We start from the raw sequence: 24952 nt of genomic DNA, 5'->3' as shown, positions 1-24952 counted from the left end.
AGCCGGGAGGAGGTGTCGTCCCCTCCCTTCGCCCCAGGCACTGACTGCTCGACCCGCTTCAGTCCACAGCCAAGAAGATGGATGTCATCAAAGGCCTCTTTGTCGCCTGCCGCCACTCGGAAGCCCGATACATCGCCAGGTAGGCGTGGGCCTGGGAGGCTGGGAGCGGCGGCGGGAGAGAGGGAGGGACCGGCCGTGGGGGTCCCGCTGGTGCCCTGACCGCCCGCACACAGGGCCCTGAGGGGCTGGACTGAGCACACAGGGTCCCTTTCCCCGGGCGGCTCATCTCCTCGCGGCCTGGGGCTCGTGGCTAAGAGGTGCTGGGATTGGTTAGTGACGTGTGCCTTGGCCTCGGCGGGAGCGGTGCAGGCGGGGGGCCAGGCGGTTGCCGTGAGCGTGGGAATGACGTCCCGGCAGCCCCCATCACCGAGCGTTTCTTGGGAGTGCGGTGCTCGGCGTGGTGTCCTGTCGGTCTCTCCCCCGGCGCTGCCGGGCAGGCCCCTTACCCTCGGCCGGCTCTGTGGAAGGGTAGACGGAGGCCCCTGGCTCAGAGCCGGGCCTGTGCGGGGCAGGCTGTTGGGCGGCACGTCCCGTGGCACCTCCGGGGAGGCCGTGTCCCGTTTCCAGGCCCGCTGTGCCCCGGCTCGCCCTCCCCGAGCCTCACCGCTTCCCCGGAGGGCAGCTGAGAAGAGAGGTGAAGACACCGCGAGGCCCCCAGTTCTGCCCCAGGGAAGGCCAGCGGCCGCGGCTATTAGAGGCCGGCCTCCGTTTCCCCGTCTGTTCAGTGGGGCCATGTGATGCCGTGGGTCCCTTCCGGCCCTGAAGGTGGTTCCGGTTTTGAGGAGAGGGTTCCAGAGGCTCAAGGTGGGGGAGGCAGGGAGGCAGGGGCAGGGGGTAGAGGGCAAGACGGGGAGGGTGGGTGGCGACCAGCCCGCTCCCCCTCCCCTGCTGTCTTCCCAGAGCCCTGAGCGGCCGGCTGCGCCTCGGGCTGGCGGAGCAGTCGGTGGTGGCCGCGCTCGCCCAGGCCGTGAGCCTCACGCCCCCAGGCCAAGGTGAGGCCCTGCGGCCGGTCTCCGCGCCCCGCTCTGCAGTTAACCGGGCCGCTCTCCTTTCCCTGAGGTCCTTGCGCCCCCGCTGCCCTCCAGGTTCCTTCCCTGGCAGCCTTGTCCCCCTTCCTTGTTGCCCACATGCCACCCGCTGTGCCCCGGGGTAGCCGAGGGGTCGGGCCCGTCCCAAAGCCTCTGCCGGCGCGTCTGGTCTTAGAATCACCCCCGGCCGTCGTGGATGCTGGGAAGGGCAGGACAGCGGAGGCCCGAAAGACGTGGCTAGAGGAGCAAGGCATGATCCTGAAGCAGACGTTCTGGTGAGATCCGGGGCCCGTGGGCAGAGTGGGAGGGCCGGAGGGGCGGTGGGCTCAGCTCCGAGGGCCACGTGCGACGTGGGCGGGGCCGGCGGCTAGCAAGCACTAGTGACCATCGTGGGGCTGGTGACAGAGCAGGGGTGGTGACCCAGACAAGATTGGTGCCGGGCATGAGGCGGGGGACAGCGACTAGGACCAGGGACGAGGGCACAGGGAGCAGGGAGGAGATGCTGGCCGCAGGTGCGAGCGGCACGACATCTGGGAGTTCCCAGCAGGACCGCACATGCGCAGAGGCCCGAAGAGAACCAGAGCAGGGCTGGTGACTGACGCAGAGTGAGGGGTTAGGACATCCATGGGGTGACAGGGCCACAGCGAGATGGTGAGTGCCCAGAGAGGGTGTCAGCGGCAGGAGGGCCTAGGAGCATTTCTGCAAACGCCCTCGGGGCCGCTCGCTGGGTCACAGGGCAGGGACCGACCCTGCGGACCACCCCCACCCTCCCAGGGCCAGGACAGTGGTCTCCACTCTGACCACGGGGTGCTCCCCAGCCGGTCCCCGGCCAGCTCTGTCAAACTCCTGGGAGGTGGGGCCGGGCCTTGGAGAAATTTCTTAATCCATCCTTGAGTGGTTCTAATGTGTAGCTCAGGTAGAGGGTCACTGGTCTCCTGGTGACAGGTAGGGGTGACGGCAGGCCCAGAGCGAGGGAGACAGAGCGATGTGCAGTGGTGCTGGGGCGGGAGCGTGACAGAGACAGCCAGAGTCCGGGGTGGGTGAGAGCAGACCCCTGGACAAGGTGACAGACTGGCAGAGGTGCATCTTGTAGCCAGAGCACAGGCTTTCCAGGCTGTCAGAGTTCTGGAAAGACACCTGCCAGCTAGTTCTTGCCCCCACCCCAGCGAGGTGCCCGACCTGGACCGGATCATCCCTGTGCTGCTGGAGCACGGCCTGGAGCGCCTCCCGGAGCACTGCAAGCTGAGCCCAGGTACCAGCCCCTCGGGAGTGACCACAGCCCCACGCCGGGCAGAGCCGGCTCCAGGGCCACGGAGTGGCGGACGGCCTTCCTGCAGCCTCCACTCCCTCCTCCCGGCCTTAGCTTCCTCCATCCCTCTAAGAACCTGCAGATTCCTCCTCTTGCCTCCAAAATCGAATTTCGTTCCCTGTGCGGAAAGCCATCCCTTTTCTGTTTGGAGTCCTCCTCTGGATTAGGTGGGGTGTGGGTGCATGCTGTGACAGAGATACCCCAAGAGCAGTGGTTCGGGCCGGACAGAATGTTCCTCTCGCACATAAGAGTCCAGAGGAAGGCAGGTGATCAGGGAGGATACGTGGCTGGGCTCCAGGGACCCCTCTGGGAACTGAGGTTCCTTCCTCCTGTCACTTTATCGTCCCAAGGTTTTCACCCTAATGTGCACGATCAGAGGTGGCTCAGGTTTCTAGATCAGAGAAGAGGGAGAGAGAGAAGAGGGGTGAGGACGTGACCCAGACCTCGTGCACACCACCACGCACGCATTCTAATCACGCGGCCTTCCCTCGCTGCAAGGGAGGCTGGGACTGTGCCGAGCTGGGAGGCCAGCTGCCTGCCTGAGCCGGGAGGACGTGGTCTTCTCTTACTCAGAAGGGAGAATGGGTCCTGGGGCACAGCTGGCTGTCTCTGCCCCCCCCCCCCCACCAATCAGACATGTCGCTGGCGCCTCTCCCAGTTTACTCTAACTCTCTCGCTCCTCCCCTCCCAGGGGTTCCCCTGAAACCGATGTTGGCGCACCCCACCCGTGGTGTCAGCGAGGTCCTGAAACGCTTCGAGGAGGCAGCTTTCACCTGCGAGTACAAATACGACGGGCAGAGGGCGCAGGTATGGGGGCGGACGCCTCCCTGCGGCAGGACGGAAGGTGGCCGAGAGCGGGGCCCTGGGGTGGGTCAGACCCGAGCTCAGAGTGCCTCCCGCCACAGAGCGCCCGTGTGACCTTGTGCATCTCAGGCTTCACTTTCCGCCGTCCCGCAGCGGTCGTGTTAATAACCACCTCCCGGGCTTACCTGAAAGTCCATTTTATTTGATAAAATCGGCAAAGTCCCTGACCCACGGCCGTGGGAGTTGAAGAAAATGTGGGCTTCGCCCGTGCCCTGCTGTAACAGCTGCCGTGGGAGGCGCCCCCGTGCCAGGGACGTCCCTGGTTGGGTCTGTAAGGATGCTTCTCGTGGCTCTCCTGTCCTGGGGGGGAGCTGGGGCTGCCCTGTTGATCGCGGGGACGGAGGAGTGAGTGCGCTGGGTGACGCGCTCGTCGGTGCTTTGAGGCCGTGACATGTGCGTGTAAGGCGGCACATTCGTGGTCCTGCTGACGGACTGTGACCGGACGGTATGAAAGTTAACAGTAAATTCAGGGCGATATTTACGACTTAACACCCAGGCAAATCCGCTTAGACACAGCAAGGCACTTGAGCATCCAGGGTGGTGGGGGGTGGTGGATAGGGAGGGTGAGGAAGGAGATGGCAGGGGCTTCCAGAACGGGTGGGAGGCGCTGTGTGGATGGAGGAGATGACTTACTCAGGTCTCTGCACCGGTTCCTCCTCCAGAGCTTCTGGAACCGTCTGCCGGTGAAGGTGGGTCTGGGGCCAGCTGGGGTGGGCTGGGCTCTGAGTCCCTCTCCCCTCCCCCACTGCCGCAGATCCACGTCCTGGAAGGCGGGGAGGTGAAGATCTTCAGCAGGAATCAGGAAGACAATACCGGGAAGTACCCGGACATCATCAGCCGCATCCCCAAGGTGGGCGTCTGCCGCCTACTTCCCCTCTCGCGGGGGCTGTAGATATGGGTACAGAGAACTGCGGCCCGTCCAGGCCAGCTGGGCGCAGCGGGACTGTCCGCAGGAGAGCGGAGTGCCTTCGGCCTCAGTAATGCAACACCCACCTCCCAGAGGCTTAAGCAGATGCTTTTTTTTTTTTCTCAACGAAATCAGGGTGGGTGGCCCTAGCCTGGCTCAGCTGTGCACCAAAGTCCCCCAGAAGCCATTCATTTCTGTCTCTATCCTCTGCTGTCCTTGGCTGGTCGGCTTTTCATCCCAACGCTTGTCCCCCAATCGTCCCCAGATAGGTGCCACACTTCAGACAGAAAGATGGGCAAGCGGTTCCGGCCTTCTACTCTCCCCTCCCCTGAGGAGAGTTAATGCTTTCTGGATCCCTCCCCCAGCCCCGCCGCCAGCCGCCTCTGGCTTGGGGTCACCGCCCAGCACTGGGCCCCGTGGTGCAGCAGCGGCCGGGAAAGCCAGAATCTCGCTCTGACGGGGAGAGGCGGTTGGGATGTGGGTGGAGGGAGCCTGCCTGCAGATCAGCCCCTCAGCCGGAATAGGCCGGGGCTTCTCTGCTCCCGGGCGCCTTGGGCCTGTTTTGGGAGTCGGTCAGACAGCCCTCCTTGCCTGCCCCTAGTTGATTAGGAAGTTGGCGCTTTCCCGGAGCCGCAAGGACAGACCTAACAGCAGGTTACAGATGGTAGTGGAGCTCTTGTTAGCCCAGCGCTGGTGTTTCCAGTCCGTTTTACTAGCAGATGGATGAGCCCGTGTGGTGGGTGTAATGTCTATGCAGGGTTCTGATCGTAGCGTACGTGGTTTGGCGAGTTTGGGCGCGTTTATGCACACCCACGTAAACATAAGACATTTCCATGTACGTATCACTCTAAATTGTTATCTTGGGTCCCATGCCAAGCTGCATCCCCATCCAGCTCCCAGAAGCAACCAGCTTCCCGCGAGTGGTATCCTTCACTTCGGGGTCTTTTGTATCTGGCTGCTTTTGCTCATTCATTGGGCAAGTGTTTCCTGGGCATCTGCTCCGGGCTGAGCCCCGTGCAGGAGGCTGGGGACGCAGCTTAGACAGGCTACACCCAGCTCGGGCCTAGCAGGGCAGGCAGATCTTCGTCGGAGCGTCCCGCTGCTGGCTCTGTAGTTGTATGTGGAGACCTGGGCTCTGAAGGACCCCCATTCTGTGAGCCTCTGTAAGAGTCAGACTTGACCTAGGCCCGATGTCAGCAAGGCAGGCCGCCACCGTGCACGGCCCCAGGATGCAGCATGAAGGATGGCATCTGGTGTTGTGCAGCAATGTTCCTTTGAGGGAAAAGAAGTCCTCCCCGTGCAGGTGAAGAATAAGGACAGGCATTCTAGAGTGATTAGCATGTGCAAAGGCCCTGTGGTTGAAGGGGCCTAGCCAATCCACAAAACAGGAGAGGCTAGCATGCTGGGGTGCAGAGTCTGAAAGGGCCTGGTGAGGTGAGGAAGGGCCAGGGGCTGACCAGGGGAAGAGCCCCCACAGCTTTGGGGAGCCCGGGATGGTTTTTAGCAGGGATGCACTGAGATCAGATTTGGGGTTTGCTCAGAGCACTCTGCTGTGAGGAGAGCAGGTTAGACACGGGGTCCGTGCAGGAGCAGGGAGACCAGGAGGATGATGTGGCCTCGGCTGGACTGGGCTCAGTAAGTTGTGGGCGGCTTAGAGATTTCAGAGGGGAAGTGGACAAGTTCACGGGGAACTGACAAAGGCCACTGGGTTTCCAGCTTATGGGACCAAGTAGTAAGTCTCAGAAAAGTTTGTTTTTCTCCTCCTTGTGGGAAATGAGAAGAGGGTATATATCCATATGTGCATCTTTAAGTTAGCATCAATTCGTGGGTGGATTTTCAGAGCTGTGGAAGGAAAAGAACATTTGTTTCTCTGGGCCTGTGTTTTGTCCTCATCCTCTACCTCTCAGCGGCCCTGGGTCTCCCTCTTCACCTTTCAGATTAAACTCCCGTCAGTCACATCCTTCATCCTGGACACGGAAGCCGTGGCTTGGGACCGGGAAAAGAAGCAGATCCAGCCATTCCAAGTGCTTACCACCCGCAAACGCAAGGTAGCCTCCGCCCTCCTCCGCTGCCTGCCATAGTCCCACACTTTCTCCTCTTCCTCCCAGCCCTGCCCCATCCCCAGAAGGATAGAGTGTCCGCTGGGATACAGTTCTTGCTGCCTTTTACAGTGTGGCTGCCATAGCTCCAGCCATTGCATTCTCATCCCAGCATGCCAAGTACAAAGGGGGAAAGAGCCATTTTCCTGTGTCTCTGTTTTATCATGAAAGATCTGTTCCAGGACCGCCCCCCCCAACCTGTGCCCCAGCAAACTTCTTTACCCTCATTGGCCAGAACTGTGTCCTGTCAGCACCATTAGCTACAAGGGAGGCTAGGAGAGCAAATACTTGACAAAGGGGAGTGAGGGTGTTGGGATTAGCTGAGAGCCATCACCATGCGGAGCCCGGAGCTAGGAGCATTGTCATCCTCATGGGTGTGTGGCCTATTGGCTGGAGAGAAGGGGAGAGTGGTAGGTGACAGGTGTCTGCCTGGGGCATGATGGGAGGCACGGCAACCACACCTCATGCCACCGCCCCCAGCCCTGCTCTCCCTTCTGCCCAACCCAGGAGGTGGACGCGGCAGAGATCCAGGTGCAGGTGTGTGTGTACGCCTTCGACCTCATCTACCTCGATGGACAGGTGAGTCCGGCTGCATGTCTGGGGGCAGATGGGGGCGGTGTGCGAGCTTGGGAGCCGGCGGTCTGAGTGGCCACGCTCGGGCAGCGGTTCTCAAAGTGTGGCCCGAGGACCCCTGCGGGTGTCTCCAGGACCCTCTCGGGGGAGTCTGTGAGGCCCTGCCTGCCTTTCCCAGCTCCGCAGCCGTGCAGGCAGATTCTCCTGTGTGGCAGCCGTCTGAATGCGGACGGCCGCACACGGGAGGGCCCAGCTCCGTGAAAAGCCAGACATTGAAGAAGTTGCAAGAATGTAAACTGATGCCCCCACTTCTCACTAATTTTTTTTCTAACATAGGCACGTTTCATGAAAATACGTTGTTGGGTTAACATACTGGAGGTGTTTTTTTTGTTTGTTTTTTTTTTTAAGATTTTATTTATTTGACAGAGAGACACGGCGAGAGAGGGAACACAAGCAGGGGGAGTGGGAGAGGGAGAAGCAGGCTTCCTGCTGAGCAGGGAGCCCGATGTGGGACTCGATCCCAGGAGCCTGGGATCATGACCTGAGCTGAAGGCAGACGCTTAACGACTGAGCCACCCAGGCGTCCCTGGAGGTGTTATTTTTAAACGAATTAATAAATGTCTAGATTTCTCACTTCTAGTATAGCAAATATTAACATGTGATTTAGTAGCTGATACATCGTCATTACTGTGGTAAATATCCAGAGATGTAACCCACATACACAGAAGCTCTCGAGTGAGTCCTCAGCAGGTTTCAAGAGTGTGAGGGGGTCCCGAGACTGGAGAGTTTTGAGAACTGCTGCTCCAGGGCATGGGTTAAGAATCTGGAGCCCGACCACCTGCTTTCACATCCCAGCTCTCCTTTCCTGGCTGTGGGGCTGCAGATAAATGACTCAGCCTCTCTGAGTCTCCGCTTCCTTATCACTACTAGGATCAATCACCGCCTTTATTCTAGAGTCTCCCCTTAGGAGAGTCTCAGAGTGAATCTAGACTCAGAATGAGTGAGTTTGGGGCTGTTGAGACAAGTTCCATCCCCTTGCAGTGATGGAACAGAACAGAAGGAGTGAGCTCCCCATCTGAGGAAGCATCCCACCTCGGCCTGGTGGAGGAGAGCCACACCTCCCTCGGGGATGGATGGCGAGAGGGAGCTAGGAGACTTCTTCCCCAGCCTGCCTGGTAGTTTGTAAGAACAAGGCTCCCTGCCAAATTCAGCCTCGAATCGGCTTGCGTGATGTCCAGCAGGGCTGTGCCTGTCCATCAGGAGCGTGTACAGAACATGAAAGGGTGTGGTTAATAAGATCACAGGTCGTGGATTAACTTCCAGAAGGTTGGGGAGCCTGTTCTACGGTATAAAGCAAGCAGTGTTTTCCCACGAGGGATTCGGTCTCCCTCAGGGCTCGGTAGATGAAGGCCTACGGGCCTGTCTTGTCTGTACAGAAGGTTTTGTGGGGACGTAACCACGCACCCGTCCACTTACTTGTGCCCGGCAGCCCAAGGGTGAGCGGTTGCGACAGCCCGAGTAGCCCGCAGAGCCAAGAATGTTTACTGTCTGGTTCTTTGTGGGACAGGGTTGCCGAGCCCTGGATTAAAACGGAAACACGTTTACGTTACACCCCTGTGGTCGTCGGCTTCTTTCCGGCTCTGTTCAACCCGTGTTGAACAAGGAACCGTAGCCATGATAACAGGAGTCTGCTCCAGCCTCCAGCGCCCTCGCTGCTCTCGACCTGCCCTTGAAATCGGTCCTTTCGGCGCTCGCAACCCTCGTGCAGGCCTGGTCCCTCCTGGCGGGGCGTTCCGTCGGGAGCCGAGTGGTGGCTGGAGACGCACGGGCGTCCTGTGTCTCCCAGGCTCGGGCTTCGTCTCCTCCACAGTGACGTCCCTTCCTCTCTGTCTCTTCCCGCTCCCTTCCTCCCCTCCCCCCCCCCACCAGTCCCTGGTGCGTGAGCCGCTTTCCCGACGCCGGCAGCTTCTCCGGGAGAACTTCGTGCAGACGGAGGGCGAGTTTGTCTTCGCCACCTCCCTGGACACCAAGGACACGGAGCAGATCGCCGAGTTCCTGGAGCAGTCTGTGAAAGGTGAGGGGGTCCGGGGCTGGCCGCCGTGTGCGCCCCAGCCCACAAGATTTCACTGGAAGCCTGCGGCTCCGGCCGGCTGTCCCAGACCAGGGCTTCACGAAGGCCACCCGTCCATGTGTCCCTTCAGACTCCTGCGAGGGGCTGATGGTGAAAACCCTGGACGTCGATGCCACCTACGAGATCGCCAAGAGATCCCACAACTGGCTGAAGGTGAGCTGCCCCGGCTGCCCTTCCCACATCCAGCCGTCTCTCCATCCGGGTTTCTGGTCCCCACCTCACCCTGTGTGAGTGCAGGAGCCTTTTCTCGGCCCCTGCTGCCTCACAGTCCAGCCAGCCGGAGACCACCCCTCTGCACACCCTCATGAATGGATTCACCAGGAATCAGTTGAGAGCTGCCCCGGCTAGATGAGGTCTCTGTTCTCTGAGCTTGTCCTCTGTGTCGAGTGGGGCCGGCGAGAAGGGAGTCAGCCATGACATAAAGGAGATGACGTCGGGGGTGATGAGCATTGTGGAGAAAACAAGTCAAGGTCAGGGGCCAGCGAGGATCTTACAGTGGTCTGGTCGTGGGGAGAGGCCTCTCCAGAGCGGACGCTTGGGTCGAGACACAGATGATAGGAAAGGGTCAGCCACGTGGAGATCTGGGATAGAACACCTAGGAGAAGGGTGGGGGCAGCAAGTGCAAAGGCCCTGAGATAGGAACAAGCTCTGCGTGTGCAGGGAGCAAGGCGATTGAGGTGCAAGGTGAGGTTGGGGTGGAGAGCCGGTTTCAGATCATACAGTGCCTCGGGGGTCGTTGTAAAATATTCTGGGTTTTGAGAAGCCAGTGGAGGTTTTAGGCAGGAAGTCCCATGGTCCGGTTGTCTTTTTGCACAAGACATCTGTCTGGCTGTGAATGGTGGATGGTTGGGGGTGGGCGGTGCTGGGCAGAGCGGGAGCCCACGAGCAGGAGGCTTGCCTGGAGCGGGGCGAGAGGACTGCAGCAGGAGATGAGCTGGAGTGGAGCTGGCTGGGTTTCCCGGGCGTGTGTTAGCGGCCTGTGGTCTTTCTCCGCCCCCCAAACTGTCAGCAGCTGGGAGGGTATGAGCGTTTCCTGTCTTAGGACACTTTCCCTGCTGCATCCCCGAGGCTGAGTCCTGCCTGGCACTTAGTGTTTCTGGAACAAATGATGAATGTTTCCGTGTGAAGGAGTGAGTGGAATGTGTCTCTGTCCTGAGGGAGAGGGGGACCCAAGGGGGACCCCCAAGGTCTCCGTCTGACTTGTCCCCTCAGTCCCGCTGGCTCTTCCCACTTGGGTCGTCTCTTTCCCATGGGCTCTGGAAGTCCAGAAGCTCCTCCCAGGTCCAGCCTTAGCCTGGTGGCCATCCTTGGTCTTCTCTACGGGAGCTCTCCTTAGACTCACCCCAACCCTGCTCCTCCCACCGATGAGCCTCCAGCAGGGAGGTCCACGCCTCGGCAGCGCCCCCTCACCTCCTGCCTTCCTTTCCTAGCTGAAGAAGGACTACCTCGATGGTGTGGGCGACACCCTGGACCTCGTGGTGATTGGCGCCTACCTGGGCCGTGGCAAGCGGGCTGGCCGCTATGGGGGCTTCCTGCTGGCCGCCTACGACGAGGAGAGTGAGGAGCTCCAGGCCATATGCAAGGTGCCGGGAGGCAGGAGGGAAGTAGATTCCACTCAGTCGCGGAGTGAGGGGGGCTGTGGGGCTGAACTAAGAGGCTCTCATGTCCTATGTAGGATTATTTTTTTTTCTAGTTTTTATTTGCTTTTTCTGATCCTATAAGTAATTCTTGCTTCACATAGAGAAATGCACTATCATAAAAAGTTGTAAGGAAGCTATGTCAGGAATTGAGTTCAGCTGCAGATGAGGATGGCTTACAAGGGATTTATTTTTCTCTCATGTAATGAGAAGTCTGAAGGGGGGGCCGGCGGCAGGCTCTCTGATGTCACTGGGGACCCAGGCTTCTCTCCCCGCCCAGGGGTTTTGTCATGTGCTTCCGACCTCATCTTCATAATGTGGCTGCAGGAGCTCCAGCCATCATGGCCATGCACACTCCAAGCAGCAGGAAGGAGGAAGGCCCCGAGCAGAGGGATGTGTCACCCGCATCAGCCTCAGCCAGCGAGCACCTTCTGTGGCGTGGGTCAGAATTTTGCTCCATGGCCCACTCCCATGCACAGGGGAGCTTGAAAGATGTAGTGGTTTTGGTTTTTGTTCAAAGCTATATACATTAAAGCTGTATATACATTTGATCCAACAAATGTGAGGCTTTTGCCCCAGAAACAGAATAAACAATTACCTACAATTCCTGTGCCTAGAGCTAACCACTAGTAAGATTTGAGGGAATGTCTTATTTATACTTTTACAAAGCTATGATCTTTGTATGTCAGGATTTTTTTTTTTTTCCCCTGCTTTTTGTCTTATAAATACCGTGTTTTAAATACCGTCAGATACATTTAAGTAGCATAATGTTAAAAAACATTAGAGTGTTTGCCCTTGTGTTCAGAACTTCTAGAAGCACAACTTGAATGTGTTAAGCTTAAAAATAAACGGTCCGTTATTTTACCAGCAAAAATGGGTTTATTCAGAAATAGCAGAGAATTGCAGTTCCGGGATGCACAAGCTGTGGCAAAACCATAGGCCCATCCCACGAAGGAGAGGAGTGTTATTTTATGGAGAAGAAGGAGGCAGTGGGAGGGGTTGTTTTGAACAAAAGGCCATTGGGGAAAAAAAGCACCAGTCCAGGGGGAGGATGGTTTCTGGGGGGCTGAGTTGCTGGGGTGGTCGCTTTCTTGTAGGAGATCAGAGTCCATCTTTCCCTGTGGGGGCCTCTGCTGTGGGAGCCCACCACGGAGGCTTGGGGTGGCCTCTGTAATGGCCGGTTCTTCCTGTAACTGACGGTCAGGGGGCCTTCCTCGACTGGCCTCTGACTGCGTTAGCGAAGTGGCCCAGAATTTTTCACAAACGCTTGTGGAAGAGTTTTCAAAAAGATGTGTGCGCCCCACGTCCTGGACCAGCTCCCTGTGGCTGGCTGGTTCCCTCGTGGCTGGCGTTGTTCTTATGAGGGAATCTGCGCTGCACGCAGTGCTTATTAGCCCATGCGACCCGTGACGGAGGTGGTCTTAACCATTCACAAGTACGTCAGGGCCCCAACCCGGCACCATCTACACTGCTTACCCAGAACAGCTTTCTGAGAGAGCTGCCTGCCCGAGACACTCTTTAAGGCTCTCGATGCAAAAAGGTCTTTCCGGTTAGCATTTTATATCCGTAGTTTGAAGACGTCTGTCTCGCTACATTTGCCGGCAGCGAGTTGTTAGGCTTGACGATGTGGGTAGGTGAGGGAAGATGCTCGGCGGCGTGGAGATTGGAGAGGACACCCTGTTCTGGGGCAGGTGGGATGCGGGGGAGCCCAGTGGAGCAGCACCTGGGCCAGGGGGCAGAGCGGACGGAGTGAGGGCTGCCCTGGCAAGTGAAGGGCAGCGGGTGGGCGGGGGAGGGGGGATGCCACTGGGAGAGGTGTTCCCCACCTGTGCTCTGCGCCCAGCACCCCCCCCGGCCCCCGCCACACTTCCACTGTGGTCTCTGTGGGTTCTGGTTAGGCCAGGGTAGGGTGGGGGCCTCCGGTATGCACAGATCCGGGTCCACAGGGGCAGGGGCAGGGGGGGAAATGCCCGGCCACAGGCCGCACCCCGACCCTCTGACGTCCCCTGTCCTTCCCGCAGCTCGGAACTGGTTTCAGTGACGAGGAGCTGGAGGAGCATTACCAGAGGCTCCAGGTGAGCGGTGTGGCCTCTCCACCTCTCCCGGCACGGCTCGCTCTGTGTGCGTGCGGGGCTCTGAGCCCCCACCCTCTCAGGGGCAGCAGGTGCTGGAGCTGGCCCGGGAGCCCCATGTGTCCAGGGTCAAGCCCCAGGTCTGGCAGCTGCTAGCGTAGGACGTGGGTCAGGGAGCCTCCACTGCCGGAGGGCGAGTCACAGAGAGGGCACTATCGCAGGGATCCCTGAGGCAGCCCTGAGTGAATCCCGACAGGGCTGGGGAAGCCCCTAGTAACTGGGAGTGTTTGTGGCACGGTCACGGGCGTTTTGGGGGTACGACTCCCTTTCCTGTGTGTTGGTGCCTCTGTCTCTGTGACATTCTTTGGTTCTCTCTCTGGCTCTCTGTCTCGTTTCTTCCCCTCGTTCCCCCTCATCCCCGCCCAGGCTCTTACCTTCAGGCATGTCTATATCACCGTCTATCCCCATCCCCCATTTTCCTCCTCCTTTCCTCTCTCCCCAACCGCCCAACCCCCGGCCTTGACTTTGAGACCTGAGACCCTGTCCTCCTCACGCCACTGCTGTTCCCCACTGCTGTTCCCCGCAGGCCCTGGTGCTGCCCACCCCACGCTCCTATGTCCGGGCGGACGGCGCCGTGGCCCCCGACCACTGGCTGGACCCCAGCGCCGTGTGGGAGGTGAAATGTGCCGATCTGTCCCTGTCCCCCATCTACCCCGCTGCCCGGGGCCTGGTGAGTAGCCGGGGCACCACGGGCTGCAGGCAGCAGGAGGGACCCAGGGTCGACCTTCCAGACGGGAGATGGGGAGCAGGGGGTCATGGAGCCCACGCCTGTGTTCCGGGCTGATAGTAACTAGGAAAGCTTGAGCTCGCATTTTATTTGGGTGTCAGATAACGGGGTCAAAGTCTCCATTTAAAAAAAAAAAAATTCCCCACGTGTAGAAAGTAAACAGTGAAATTGTTTCCTTTAATACCATAACCTCACCTTCGGCTCCTCAGTGATTTTTGAAAACACAGTTCTCCTGCATAAAGAGCTTTAGGACACTTCCTGCTGGGCAGTGACCTCAGCTGCCGCACGTCTTTCTCAACCGTAATTCATTTTCGCGCTACCAAGTTTTAAAATTCCCGGGCTGATCTCTCTGACTGGTGGCTCAGCCCTCAGCGCCAGCTCGAGGGTCAGCCTGGTGCTAGAGCAGCTCTTCACTCTCTCCTCCGGAACAGAAATCTTGAATTAAAAATGTGCGTCCTTTGTGATTCCTTCTGACCCTTTAAAATCTGGCTAGCATGTGCTTTTCTGAGTAGGAGTGGACTTCCATTTAAGGGCAGAACTCATTTTTATTTATTTATTTTTTAAGATTTACTTATTTTAGAGAGAGCGCAGGGGTAGGGGGTGCAGAGGGCGAGAATCTCAAGCAGACTCACTGCCGAGCGCAGAGCCCAGCGCGGGGCTCAACCTCACGACCCCAAGATCATGACCTGAGCCAAACTGAGCCACCCAGGCGCCCCCCAGAATTCACATTCTTAAATTGAATTTGTCTTAAAATTTCTCACTCAGGCTCCATGTTAAGCAGTCAGGGTCCCCTGGTGACAAGTGGCAGGGCCAGCGTTCACGGAGCTTCCGTGCAAAGCGGGCGCCGCGCTCACAGGCCCCACACTTGCTCGCACCATTCCGTCCTCACGAAGCACTGAGTGTCCCTGGCACAGCTGGAGAGGTAGAGCCCGGGAGCCGAGGTCACTGGGCTGGGGTCACACAGCCCCTGAGTTGGGGGCTGGGATTTGAACCCTGCCCTCTGGTACTCGAATCTACACCCCGTCTCTGCTGCCCTGCCTCTTGGCCCTGAGGGTAAGAACAGAACAACAGCCTAGATCACAGCTACCGGACTGGCGTTCCTTAAGCACTTAGTATGCTCCAGGTACAGTCCTAAGCGCTTTATTCCCTTATTTAATCTTTATGCTTAGCCCCATTGAATGGATCAGGAAGCCGAGGCTGGAGGGGCAGGCACAGGGAGGAGACCTGGGCTAGGGACCTGCTGCCGTGAGTGGCCTGGGGGCTAGACCCCAGGAGGGTCTCCATCCTCACCCCCTCCCCCAGGTGGATGGTGAGAAGGGGATCTCCCTTCGCTTCCCTCGGTTTATCCGCGTCCGTGAAGACAAGAAGCCCGAGGAGGCCACCACCAGTGCCCAGGTGAGGCCCCAGCCGGGGTGGGCTTGCTTGGCTGGACCAGCTTCTCTCGGCGGATTCTGGAACGGGGTGGGGGCAACCCTGGGGCTTCTGACTGCCGCCCCCCGCCTGCTGTCCTCAGGTGGCCTCCCTGTACAGGAAGCAGAGTCAGATTCAGAACCAGCAGGGCGCGGACTTGGACTCCGACCCAGAAGATTTCTACTAGGCTCCCGCCTGCCCAGGGGCTGGGGGCGGGGCGCGCGGAGGTGGGGACGCGGGGGTGTCCTGTTGCTCGGCGGACCTGGTGTTGCGGCCGCGTGGGTTTGGAGTGTCACGGGTGTGTGTGTGTGTGTGTGTGGGGATGGCTTAAGCGGAGCCTGGGATTTATTTGCTCATTTCTTTCAATAAATAATTATTGAACACCCATTGTCGTGTCAGGGTGTGTGCTGGGCTCTGGGGGGACAATTCCAGGAGCTCCCGCGTGGGTGGCGTGTGGCGTGCTAGCACCTTCCCGAATTCTCTGCGGCGCTGGAAACACCCTGCATCCACGCTGGGAAGCAGGATGAGCACCGGAAATGCGGCCAGTGCACCTGACAACTGAGCCATTGCGGATTTTACTTCATTTTCATGAATTTTCCTGTAAGCAGCCGCACGCAGTGAGTGGCTATCGTAGGGGACTGTGGCGGCCTAGACCGTGAACGTTAACTCGAGTAACGTGCAGCGCCCCTGCCAGGCAGGCAGTGTGGGGGGCCCTGCTCCACAGATGGAGGGGAGCGCAGAGCAGGGAAGTGGGCACCCAGGCCCGCACCGGGGTTCTGACCCAGCAGCCTGGCACTGGGCCCCAGCCTCGTGGGAGACAGTGCAGTGACTGTGTGAGGCCGCCCCCAGCTCTGGCGCCCACCAACTGGGGACTGCTGGTTCTGGGGCCTGAGCCATGAGGTTTGCTCATCTTTGGGTCCCCAGCCCCGGCACAATGCCCAGCATGTAGTCGGTGCTGGTTTTCCTGATCAAAAAGGAGACCTGGTTGAGCAGCCCTGCCTGCCTGCCTGCCTCAACTACTGTGGATGTGATGGTTGGCGCCTGGGCCACCACCTTGTGATCATGAGGAACAAGCCAGGAGCCTCAGGGAAAGTAGCCACTTTCTCTTAACCGGTGACCCAGGGGCCAGCTGCTGCCCAGCGGGCTTCTGGTTGGGGGGGCGCGGGGTGAAGGAATAGTTATGATGTGTAACCCGGTGTGACTACCCCACTGTGAAATGGCTTTTGTTTCTCACGGCCAGAAGAGTTTCTGACTGATAACAGTTCTACCTCAGAGGACTAGCAAATTAACGTGCATCCATATTTACCAAACTCAGCATGTTTAAGGCAAAATAACACTGGTGTTGAGTGCTATGTGTCTGGGGATGCCCACGTCTGTCTGGCTCTGTGTACAGCCTCGTGGTTCCCTTAGGCATGGAACCCAGTCTTCCTGAGGAAAGGGGGCCGGGGACATGCTCTTCCTCCCCACGCCCCTGCAGACCCCTGTGAACACCCCGCCCTGAGCAGCCATGGCTGCCCGGCCCTCCACCAGGGCTGGGCAGGGACGTCCTCACCAAAGACACTCGACAATCCCACCGGATAGGAATTTTTATTACCCCATTTGACGGATGGGGACACTGAGGCACAGGAATGTAAGTTACTTTCCCTAGGTCCACTATCTAGGAGATGGAGGGCCAGGATTTGGTCCGGGTGGTCCGCAGGAGGCCCTGTGCCCAGAGTGCCTCTCATGGGGAGCCTCGCGTGCCCCCTCGAGGGTGTGGAACCTAATCCTGTAGGCAGTGAAGGTCTGGGAGTGACAAGATCCTGCTGATGGCTGGAGATGAGGTTGGTAAAGGGATGAGGCTGGGGCGGGTGGGCCTGGGTGGGGGAGGGCAGCTAGAACATCTAACCCCTGGTGAAATGCTTCTAGAACTTGTCAAAACCATCAAGGGCAGACGGTGCTCGGAGCTGAGTCCTGGGGAGTGTGTGCAGAGCAGGGCAGCAGGGGACGGGGGCAGGAGTGCTCATTCATAATTGCGCATGAACCGAATTTATAATTTCGATTTGTCACGTTACTGATGATGTTCATTTGAATCATTTCATTAAGATACTGTCTGCTCGGTGTCCCTATAAAGTGACCCTCCTTTGCAATTAGCATCTTGTAAGGGGATACCTTGTGCGATGTAAATAAATATTGTCAAGCTTGGCACTTTATTGCTGTCTGTATGGATTCCTGGTTTCCTGTGGTACCCTATATACTCTGTTATTTATTTGGATTTTCAAATTGCCCCTGATATGGTCACTGGAGCTTCTTCAGGCTGACCTCTGACCTCTGTGTTCCTTGCCGTGACCCCACAACTGTGTCCTTGCTTTACGGCACAAGAGGTTTTAGGCTCATGCTTGTCCTGCTCCAGACATGGGAGCAGCCCTGTCTCCCAGGACTTGGCTCCTTTTCGTGGAGAATGGGATTTAGAAGTCAGGCCCTGGTAGCCGGAGGCGTCCCTGCTTCTGTGTCCTCTTAGCTCGACGACATATGTACCAACGTCCCCGTGCACACCGTGATGTCTGTTTACTGTTACATCCCTCTCTGTATGGAAACCCCCCAGTACAAATCAGTGCCTCCACCCAACCCCACAGACTCCTTCCGCACTGCCATCCCGCTCGGCGGGGCCGCCCTTCTCGCCCTGACCCTGTGTCCACGCCCTACACGGCGCTGCCCCCGCGAGCGGACATCCTCAGGACCTGCATTAGACACCTCCTCAGTCTGCTCCTACTCTCGCAGGGCCCGCCGGGCTCCCCTCCCACGGCGCATCCTCACCCCCCCAGGCCCCAACACCCGGGGCCCCGCTGCCCCTCGGTGGGCACCCCCTCACTCCCTATTTGAACTCTGGCTCCCTGTCTGGATCCCCTCCCAACCCCCGGGGCTTGGAGTGAGCACCCCGCAGGCTCGCTGGAACGCGAATGAATGGGTGCCCTCTGCTCTAATCCCCGGTTTCGAAACCATCCAGTTCTATTCTGGGGATAAAAGGTCAGAGGCTGAGACTGGTGCCCCCTCCACCTCACTCAAGCCAGATGGGGAGGCAGGAACAGCTCTGATCCCTCCCCAACCCCGGGAGAGATTTCTGATCCAGCTGTCACAGCTCTCGGGCACCAGGACCGAGGGAGAGGCCCAGAGAGGCAGGAAGACTTGGCAAAGGAGTGCTAGGGAAGATAAGGAGGCCGAGCCGCTGAGGGGGACGGGAAGGAGGGGGCCAGGGAGGAGGGGGAGCCGACTGGAGCCTGGTGCCTGGTGCCTGGTGCACCCTGCCGTGCCCCTCCATGCAGTTTCCCATGGGCCCCGCCTGCATCTTCTTGAGGAAAGGCATCGCTGAGAAACAGCGGGTGAGGTGGTGGACAAGGCGGAAGGGCAGGGCAAAGGGAGCTGGGTGTGGGGGAAGAAGGGGCGTGACAGGTGCAAGGGACCCGGAGCCGATGGGGGGCACAGGCAGGGACGCGTGACTGAGAAGGTAGAATTCGGGGAGCTCCGTGGGCCGGTGAGGTGGGTGAGGGTGAAATCAGAAGTCAGCAGCAAAAAGGAGAGAGGGAGAAGACCCACCAATAAAAGGGGAACTGGGATGTCCCTGTCCATCACCACCCGTTTCTGTGGACACCCAGAGAGAGCGAGGATGACGATGACATTAGCTGCCACTTAACCAAGGCACTGCGGCCTGCCCGGCCCTGCGCAAAGGGCTGTGCTTTCCTGCTGTCATTTCATCCTCAGGACCACCTTGTAAGGCTGGCCACCCTTGCGTTCCCATTTCACAGATGCAGGCACTGAGACTGAGGCACAAAGCCCCTTGCCTCATACAGTTACGGAGTGGCAGGGTCCAATCAGTTCGCTTTGATTCCAAGGGGCTTACACTTCCTTGCTAGGCTTTCAGGCGACCAGAGAGAGGGAGGGAGGGTGGGAGACGGGGGAGGGGATAATAAGAAAGAGAAGCTGGGGGGAAGGCTCCAAGGATAAAGGGAGAGGCCAGAGGCTGGTGGGGTTCCCCAGGTGGCGTGCCCCGTACCCAATGATCATCCTGCCTGGATGCCACTGAACACTGGTCCCACGCAAACGGCTTCTAACCCTTGGGAGAAAGAATGGGGTGGGTGGGGCAAGAATCAAGGGGGTGTAGTGGAAAGAATTTTGACTCAGAATTCAAATCTCAGCACTTGCTGCACCTGACGTCGAGGGAGTGATTTAATGTCTCCCTGCCCTGGGAGGGGCTCTGCCACTTAGGAGCTGTGTGACCTCAGGCTGTTTCCTTAACCTCTCTGTTCCTCAGCTTCCTCTCAAGTAAGATGGGAACGCTGTTTGGTCCTACCTCCCCTACCTACCTCTGAGGTTTAAACGAAATTGGCATTCTGAGCACGGGTTAGCTGTGATTCCAAGCCTCGCTTTCTTGTCCCAGAGAAAGGAGGGGATAGGATGCCCTGGCCCCCTTGCAGCACAATGGGATGGATGTCTGTTCAGGAAAGACAGAGGGAGAGAGATCAAGATTCCGGGATAGGAGAGAGGAAATGGGAAGTGATGAGGAAGAGGGCGAGAAGCAGTCAGGGGTAGGAGTCAGGAAGTGGGAGAAGGAAGAGGATGGGGAGGTGGAGGAGAAACAGGAAAGGGGAGGGGTCACTCGGAGGAGGGAGGGGACGATGCATTTGGAGAAGTGGATATTGGATCCCTGACCTCCTCCAAATTCCCTCTCCCCTGCATTCCTTTCCAGGAAAGACCCCTGGGACAAGATGAGATCGAAGGTAACCTCTGTCCCCAAATGCCGCCTCATTGTCATCTGCCACTAGGCTGCTCTCTGTGCATCTCAGGGTAGACCCTTCCCACGAAAGCTTCACACCCCTCTCTCCTCCCACTCAGCCGTGATTTTGCGGAACTCCTTTTGATGGTCACTTAGGAGTCTCCCAAAGTGTTTAGAAGGCACGCCCATTCCTAAGTGTCTCAGAGACCCAGGAGGGACACAAGCATGAGTTGTAAGATGATTCAAAACTGTTGGTTTTTCTTTTGGTGGTTTGGAAGTTTCCCATAATTTTGCCCCAGAATTTGGAGGACCGCGGTGCTGTCGCTTTGTGGTCTCACGGATCATTCCTCTTGCACATTTCGATCTTGCACGTTGCAGTCTCCACCTGCATTTCATACATCACTCCTTTTTGAAATTTTGGTTTTCAAAGATGTCTTCTCCTTTGTGGAGTCTCTAGTTGGTGCCTCCCTGATGGTTTCAAGGGATGCCAGTCTTCCCCATGGACTGTTTCAGGTTCCCCCAAAGTTCTTCTCTCTTAATTTTCAGAGCTTCAGGAAGCATTTCTTGAGTTTGACAAGGACAGAGATGGGTTCATCTCCTGTAAGGATTTGGGGAATCTCATGAGGACGATGGGTTACATGCCCACCGAGATGGAGCTGACTGAACTGGGCCAGCAAATCCGCATGAACTGTGAGGCCAGGGCTGGAAGAACCACTGGGGGTGGGGGTGGGCTATGGTGGAAGGGGGAAGAGGGTAGGGGTCACTAGGAGCCTAGAAGCAAACAATCCAGGCTGGACTCAGGGAGACAGCATTTGAAGGGGATAAAAGGGTGACTCTTAGAGGCAGATCTGGGTCCAAGAACCACTTCTATCATTTACCGATTGTGGTGCTTTTGAAACGTGGAGTCAGCTCCCACTCTTGAGTCTCAGTTTCCCCACCTGTCAGGCAGAGGTGATGTCACTCCTTGTGGGATTTCGATAAAGGAGCTGTTGCAGGTCAGGCTTAGCCTCCAGTAGTGGTGATCAATGGAGGTCATTACCATGACCGCTGAGACGCATCAGTAGAGGGCAAGATTGGAACCACATTTGCTGCTGGAAACAAACTTGGGATGGATTTCAGAGCTCATTTCGAGAAGGAAGCTGGCACAGAATTGCTCTGGGGTTTGCTTCCGGGCGTGCCACAGAGGAAACAAGGTTGAACACGGATGGGATCGTGTTCCTATCTGGAAGCGATTTGGCTCCCACTGAATTCATGCTCCCCCTTCTACAGACCAACAGACAAGCAAATGTAGATCTGAACCAATTAAGAGACTTGCCTAAGGTCACAGGGACAGCTAGTGACTTCCACCCACGCACCCGTCCATCCGGGTTGGGATTAGAGGGACCCTGGGGCCTGGGTTGGCTGAGAGGGAAAGCTCTCAGAAGGCAGAGAGATCAGAGCAGGTCTCCCTCTTGAACAGACTTTGAAGGGTCCAGCGAGGTCATGGGGGGTTGGTTACGTGGAATCTCACTAGACCTGCCTCTTCTGTCCTCAGTGGGTGGCCGTGTCGACTTTGACGATTTTGTGGAGCTCATGACTCCCAAACTGCTTGCAGAAACAGCAGGGATGATCGGTATCCAGGAGATGAGAGATGCCTTCAAGGAAGTGAGTTAAGAGTTTCATGGTGTTGGTGCTTGAAGGAAACCCCAGGGGTCTACGATTGGTCTTCAAGTGTGGATGGAACCCACCTAAACCAAGTTTTTTGGAAACTATAATGGGATTTATAGGGAAGGAAAATGACGTCTTCCAAACACTTGCAAGGCACAAGGTCCCCTACATATATTCTTTAGTTTAATCATCATAAAGAACAGTAGGGGTAAGCCGCCACTTACCACAGTTATGCATACGAGGACATTGAGGCTCATGGAATTTACAAATCTTACCCGAGGTCTTGCCATCCCCAGAACACATGTTAGGACCTCTAATCTCCATGCCCACAATGGGAAGAAGGAATCCAATAATTTGAGATCCCAGAGGGGAACGCAAAGAGATAATCTGGTTTAACCCACCTGTAGAGACACTTAGAAAATGAGACCCAGGGAGGGTAAGGGGCTTGCTGAAATTCGCTTTCATCCCCTAATAAAATGCATTCCTCAGGGGCACCTGGGTGGCTCAGTGGCTTAAGCATCTGACTCTTGGTTTCGGCTCAGGTCATGATCTTGGGGTCGTGGATCAAGCCCCATGTCGGACTCCACGCTCAGCAGAGTCTGTTTGTCCTTCTCCCTCTCCCTCTGCTTCTCCCCCAGCTCACGCCATCTCGCTCTCTCTCTCTCAAATAGATAAATAAAATCTTTAAAAATAAAGAAATAAATAAAGCTCTTTCCTCAGAGCTTTCAATATAGGAGGCAAAAATAAAGAATAGTGTAGGCTTTGGAAGGAAAGACTTTGGAGCTGTGCAAACATGGGTCCAAATCCCAGGAAGATCTCCCCCTACCAGCTGTGTGATTTTTTTTCTGTCCCAGCTTCATATAGAGGTCCAGAGCTGCATTGTCCAACAAAACTTCCTGGGATCTCGAAACGCTCTGTCCAAAATGCAGCCCCTGGCCATATTATGTCGAGCCCTCAATATATGGCAAGTGTGACTGAGGAACTCATTTTTTTCATTTTATCTAATTTTGACCAGTTTGTTTTTTTTTTATAAAGATTTTATTTATTTATTTGACAGAGAGAGACACAGCGAGAGAGGGAACACAAGCAGGGGGAGTGGGAGAGGGAGAAGCAGGCTTCCTGCTGAGCAGAGAGCCAGATGTGGGGCTCGATCCCAGGACCCTGGGATCATGACCTGAGCCGAAGGCAGCCGCTTAACAACTAAGCCACCCAGGCGCCCCTAATTTTGATTAGTTTCAATTCGATTATTTATTTAATTTCCGTTTACATTCAACAGAATATAAATTCAACTTGTTTGAATTTAAAAACAAATATGCAATTCAGTTACTGGGAAACATTCCTTTTGGAAAACCTTGGGTGTGTGGATCTACCTTTTCTTTCTTTTTTTTTTTTAAGATTTTATTTGTTTGAGAGAGAGAGAGAGAGCACAAGCAGGAGGAGTGGCAGTGGGAGAGGAAGAAGCAGGCTCCCCACTGAGCAGGGAGCCCGATGCGGGACTCGATCCCAGGACCCTGAGATCCTGACCTGAGCTGAAGGCAGACGCTTAACCCACCGAGCCACCCAGGCGCCTGATTTGTTTTAAATGAACATGAACGCAAGGCCCTGATGTGTGGACCACGATGGGAGCCAGAGGACCAATCAGGGGGGCTGTCATGATAGTCCAGGCAGGAGATGATGGTGGCTTCGGCCAGGTTAGCATCAGCGTCCCGTGCTCGGGACATAGAACGTACGAGACTTTCTGGTAGATTGGTTAAGGGTGTGCAGCATGGAGGCTTGAAAACAGTTAATTAATTCAGCCAATATTTATGCGGTGCGTGCCGAGTGGCAGGCGCCGTCTGGGGGCTGGGCCCGGGGCAGTGAACAAGACGGTGCAGATGACCCGCCTTCTGGGAGCTGACACGCCAACGTGCCGTGTGCAAACGCCCTTAGCTTAGTTCCTGACCCACAGTGAATGGCCAGTAAACAGTGCCCTTGTTGTGCTGACATCACCGCTCTGCTCTGCTCAGTTTGACACCAACGGAGACGGGGAGATCACCCTCGGGGAGCTGCAGCAAGCCATGCAGAGGCTCCTGGGAGAGAAGCTCACGCCCCGAGAGATCTCGGAGGTTGTGCGGGAGGCCGACGTGAACGGAGACGGTACCGTCGACTTTGAAGGTGACATTGCGTGGGGACAGCCACTGGCAGATGCTTAACCCGCTGAGCCACCCAGGGGCCACGACAAAAGCTAAATTCTTAATCCAGCATTCAAGTGCACCCATGGTCTGCCCCCCACCCACTCCGCATTTCGACAGCCTCTCTCTGAGTCGCTGTGCTCTGGGGCACCCTTGGCCCCTGCTCTGTGTCCTCAAAATCCTGTTCCTTTCTCCCTGACCTTCCTTCCGCTTCCTGCACCTTCCCCGTCAGTGCATTCTCAGGTCTTAGCTATCCCTCGGGAATCGTCTGCTCCTCTCCCCTCAAAGGGAGTAATCACTGCAGACCTTGCTGCTTTGAGTTGAGTTTGACCTCCCGGGCTGTCAAATCCTGGAGGGGGGTAAGGGATGTTCTCTGAACCATCTGTTCTCTCATTCCCAAAAGGGAAGCTTGGTAGATATTTATTGCATGACCGCAACTTAGTAAATGATTGCTGGATGCCTGCTGGATCTCACCAGGGTCAGGTGTACCGGGGGCATCACTGGAAATCTGGACGAGGTAGGAGACAGATGCCCAGGCAGGGGAGGGACAGATTGACCTGAGGACCTGGGTGGGGCCCTGGAGTTCACCTGGCATGGAGTCATGGAGCAGAGTCAGGGGCACCCTGCGTTCCTTCCAAGCTTTGCCACTCACCATCCACGTGATCTCAGGAGCACTGGTCAACCTCACTGGCCTCTGTTTGCTTATCTGTAAAATGATATTTACTCCTCCAGAACTGGTTGAAAAGATGGAATCAGATAATCATAGTTATTATTGAGCAGTCCATGTGTCTATAAGCATGATCGTGTTTAACCATCTGAAAGACTATAGAAGGTATATGGTAGTCCTGTGACTCCCAGTTTGGAGATGAGGAAACAGAGGTACACGGGGTCATCGAGGACTTTCCCGAAGATCCCCCATGGTCCCTGACACACACAGTAAGGGCTCAAAAGTGAATGCTCGCTGTTTTTACAAATAGATGCCTCACCGGGGACTTTTCTTTGCAGAGTTTGTGAAGATGATGTCTCGCTGAGGAAGTTCCGGAAGCCCCATTCACTCCCCACCTGGCCAACGTGGATCAAGCACTTGCTGAGGACCAAATCCCGCCTGGGCCCTTCCAGGAGAGAGGGTGGGAGGGTGCGTGGTGACTGGCCCCACAGAGCATGAGCTGAGGCTAGCCCGAAAGTGATCGCTTTGCCCGGATGGCGGGGTGGGGTGAGGGGCACCTCTCTAGAATGAGATTAAGAAGGAAGAGTCTACGTATGGAAATGAGATTGGGACTAGGGTCAGTGCTGCTCCCCCAATTCCAAAGGTTAATGACATCTTTTGACTGCTTAATCCCTAATGCCTATGACCCTCCAGAGTCTCTTCCTCAGCGTCCTCTTGGGTCCGACTCCCAAAAAAGTTCAGCCTGTAGTCCACCCTTCCCCGTTGTTGCTTCCGATCTCCTCAGTTTCTTTCTGTCAGTAAGAGAGAGGCATGCCAATCTTGGGGCTACAAACGGGGTTC

General features: G+C 56.9%; 2 protein-coding genes across 4 annotated transcripts in view; both read left to right on the top strand.

Annotated features, from left to right (window-relative positions):
• LIG1 (DNA ligase 1) overlaps nucleotides 1–15264 on the top strand; it is a 35608-nt gene extending 20344 nt beyond the window's left edge. For all 3 annotated transcript variants that reach the window (XM_036099785.2, XM_036099794.2, XM_036099779.2), the window contains exons 14-28: nucleotides 63–139; nucleotides 961–1052; nucleotides 1264–1363; nucleotides 2255–2340; nucleotides 3089–3204; nucleotides 4016–4111; nucleotides 6106–6216; nucleotides 6775–6846; nucleotides 8770–8914; nucleotides 9042–9124; nucleotides 10402–10554; nucleotides 12630–12683; nucleotides 13267–13410; nucleotides 14770–14862; nucleotides 14981–15264. In XM_036099785.2, coding sequence (XP_035955678.2) covers nucleotides 63–139; nucleotides 961–1052; nucleotides 1264–1363; nucleotides 2255–2340; nucleotides 3089–3204; nucleotides 4016–4111; nucleotides 6106–6216; nucleotides 6775–6846; nucleotides 8770–8914; nucleotides 9042–9124; nucleotides 10402–10554; nucleotides 12630–12683; nucleotides 13267–13410; nucleotides 14770–14862; nucleotides 14981–15064 — 1506 coding nt within the window. In that variant the 3' untranslated portion in view covers nucleotides 15065–15264. The remainder of the gene's footprint in view (nucleotides 1–62; nucleotides 140–960; nucleotides 1053–1263; nucleotides 1364–2254; nucleotides 2341–3088; nucleotides 3205–4015; nucleotides 4112–6105; nucleotides 6217–6774; nucleotides 6847–8769; nucleotides 8915–9041; nucleotides 9125–10401; nucleotides 10555–12629; nucleotides 12684–13266; nucleotides 13411–14769; nucleotides 14863–14980) is intronic.
• Nucleotides 15265–18173: 2909 nt separating this feature from the next.
• Nucleotides 18174–24952, top strand: CABP5 (calcium binding protein 5). Its single transcript, XM_036099927.2, has 6 exons — nucleotides 18174–18236; nucleotides 19601–19631; nucleotides 20174–20317; nucleotides 21162–21271; nucleotides 23281–23428; nucleotides 24451–24952. The coding sequence occupies exons 1-6, from the start codon at nucleotides 18174–18176 to the stop codon at nucleotides 24474–24476; spliced, it is 522 nt and encodes a 173-aa protein (XP_035955820.2). The 3' UTR covers nucleotides 24477–24952.

Source organism: Halichoerus grypus, chromosome 15, assembly GCF_964656455.1.
Source record: "Halichoerus grypus chromosome 15, mHalGry1.hap1.1, whole genome shotgun sequence".
Lineage (NCBI taxonomy): Eukaryota > Metazoa > Chordata > Mammalia > Carnivora > Phocidae > Halichoerus > Halichoerus grypus.
This window is presented reverse-complemented; position numbering and strand designations above follow the sequence as displayed.

Coding starts and splice junctions, on each gene's coding strand:
- CABP5 (XM_036099927.2), top strand. CDS start 18,174: ATGCAGTTTCCCATGGGCCCCGCCTGCATCTTCTTGAGGAAAGGCATC. Junction 20,318..21,161: donor CCAGCAAATCCGCATGAACT/GTGAGGCCAGGG, acceptor TTCTGTCCTCAG/TGGGTGGCCGTGTCGACTTT. Junction 23,429..24,450: donor CGGTACCGTCGACTTTGAAG/GTGACATTGCGT, acceptor TTTTCTTTGCAG/AGTTTGTGAAGATGATGTCT.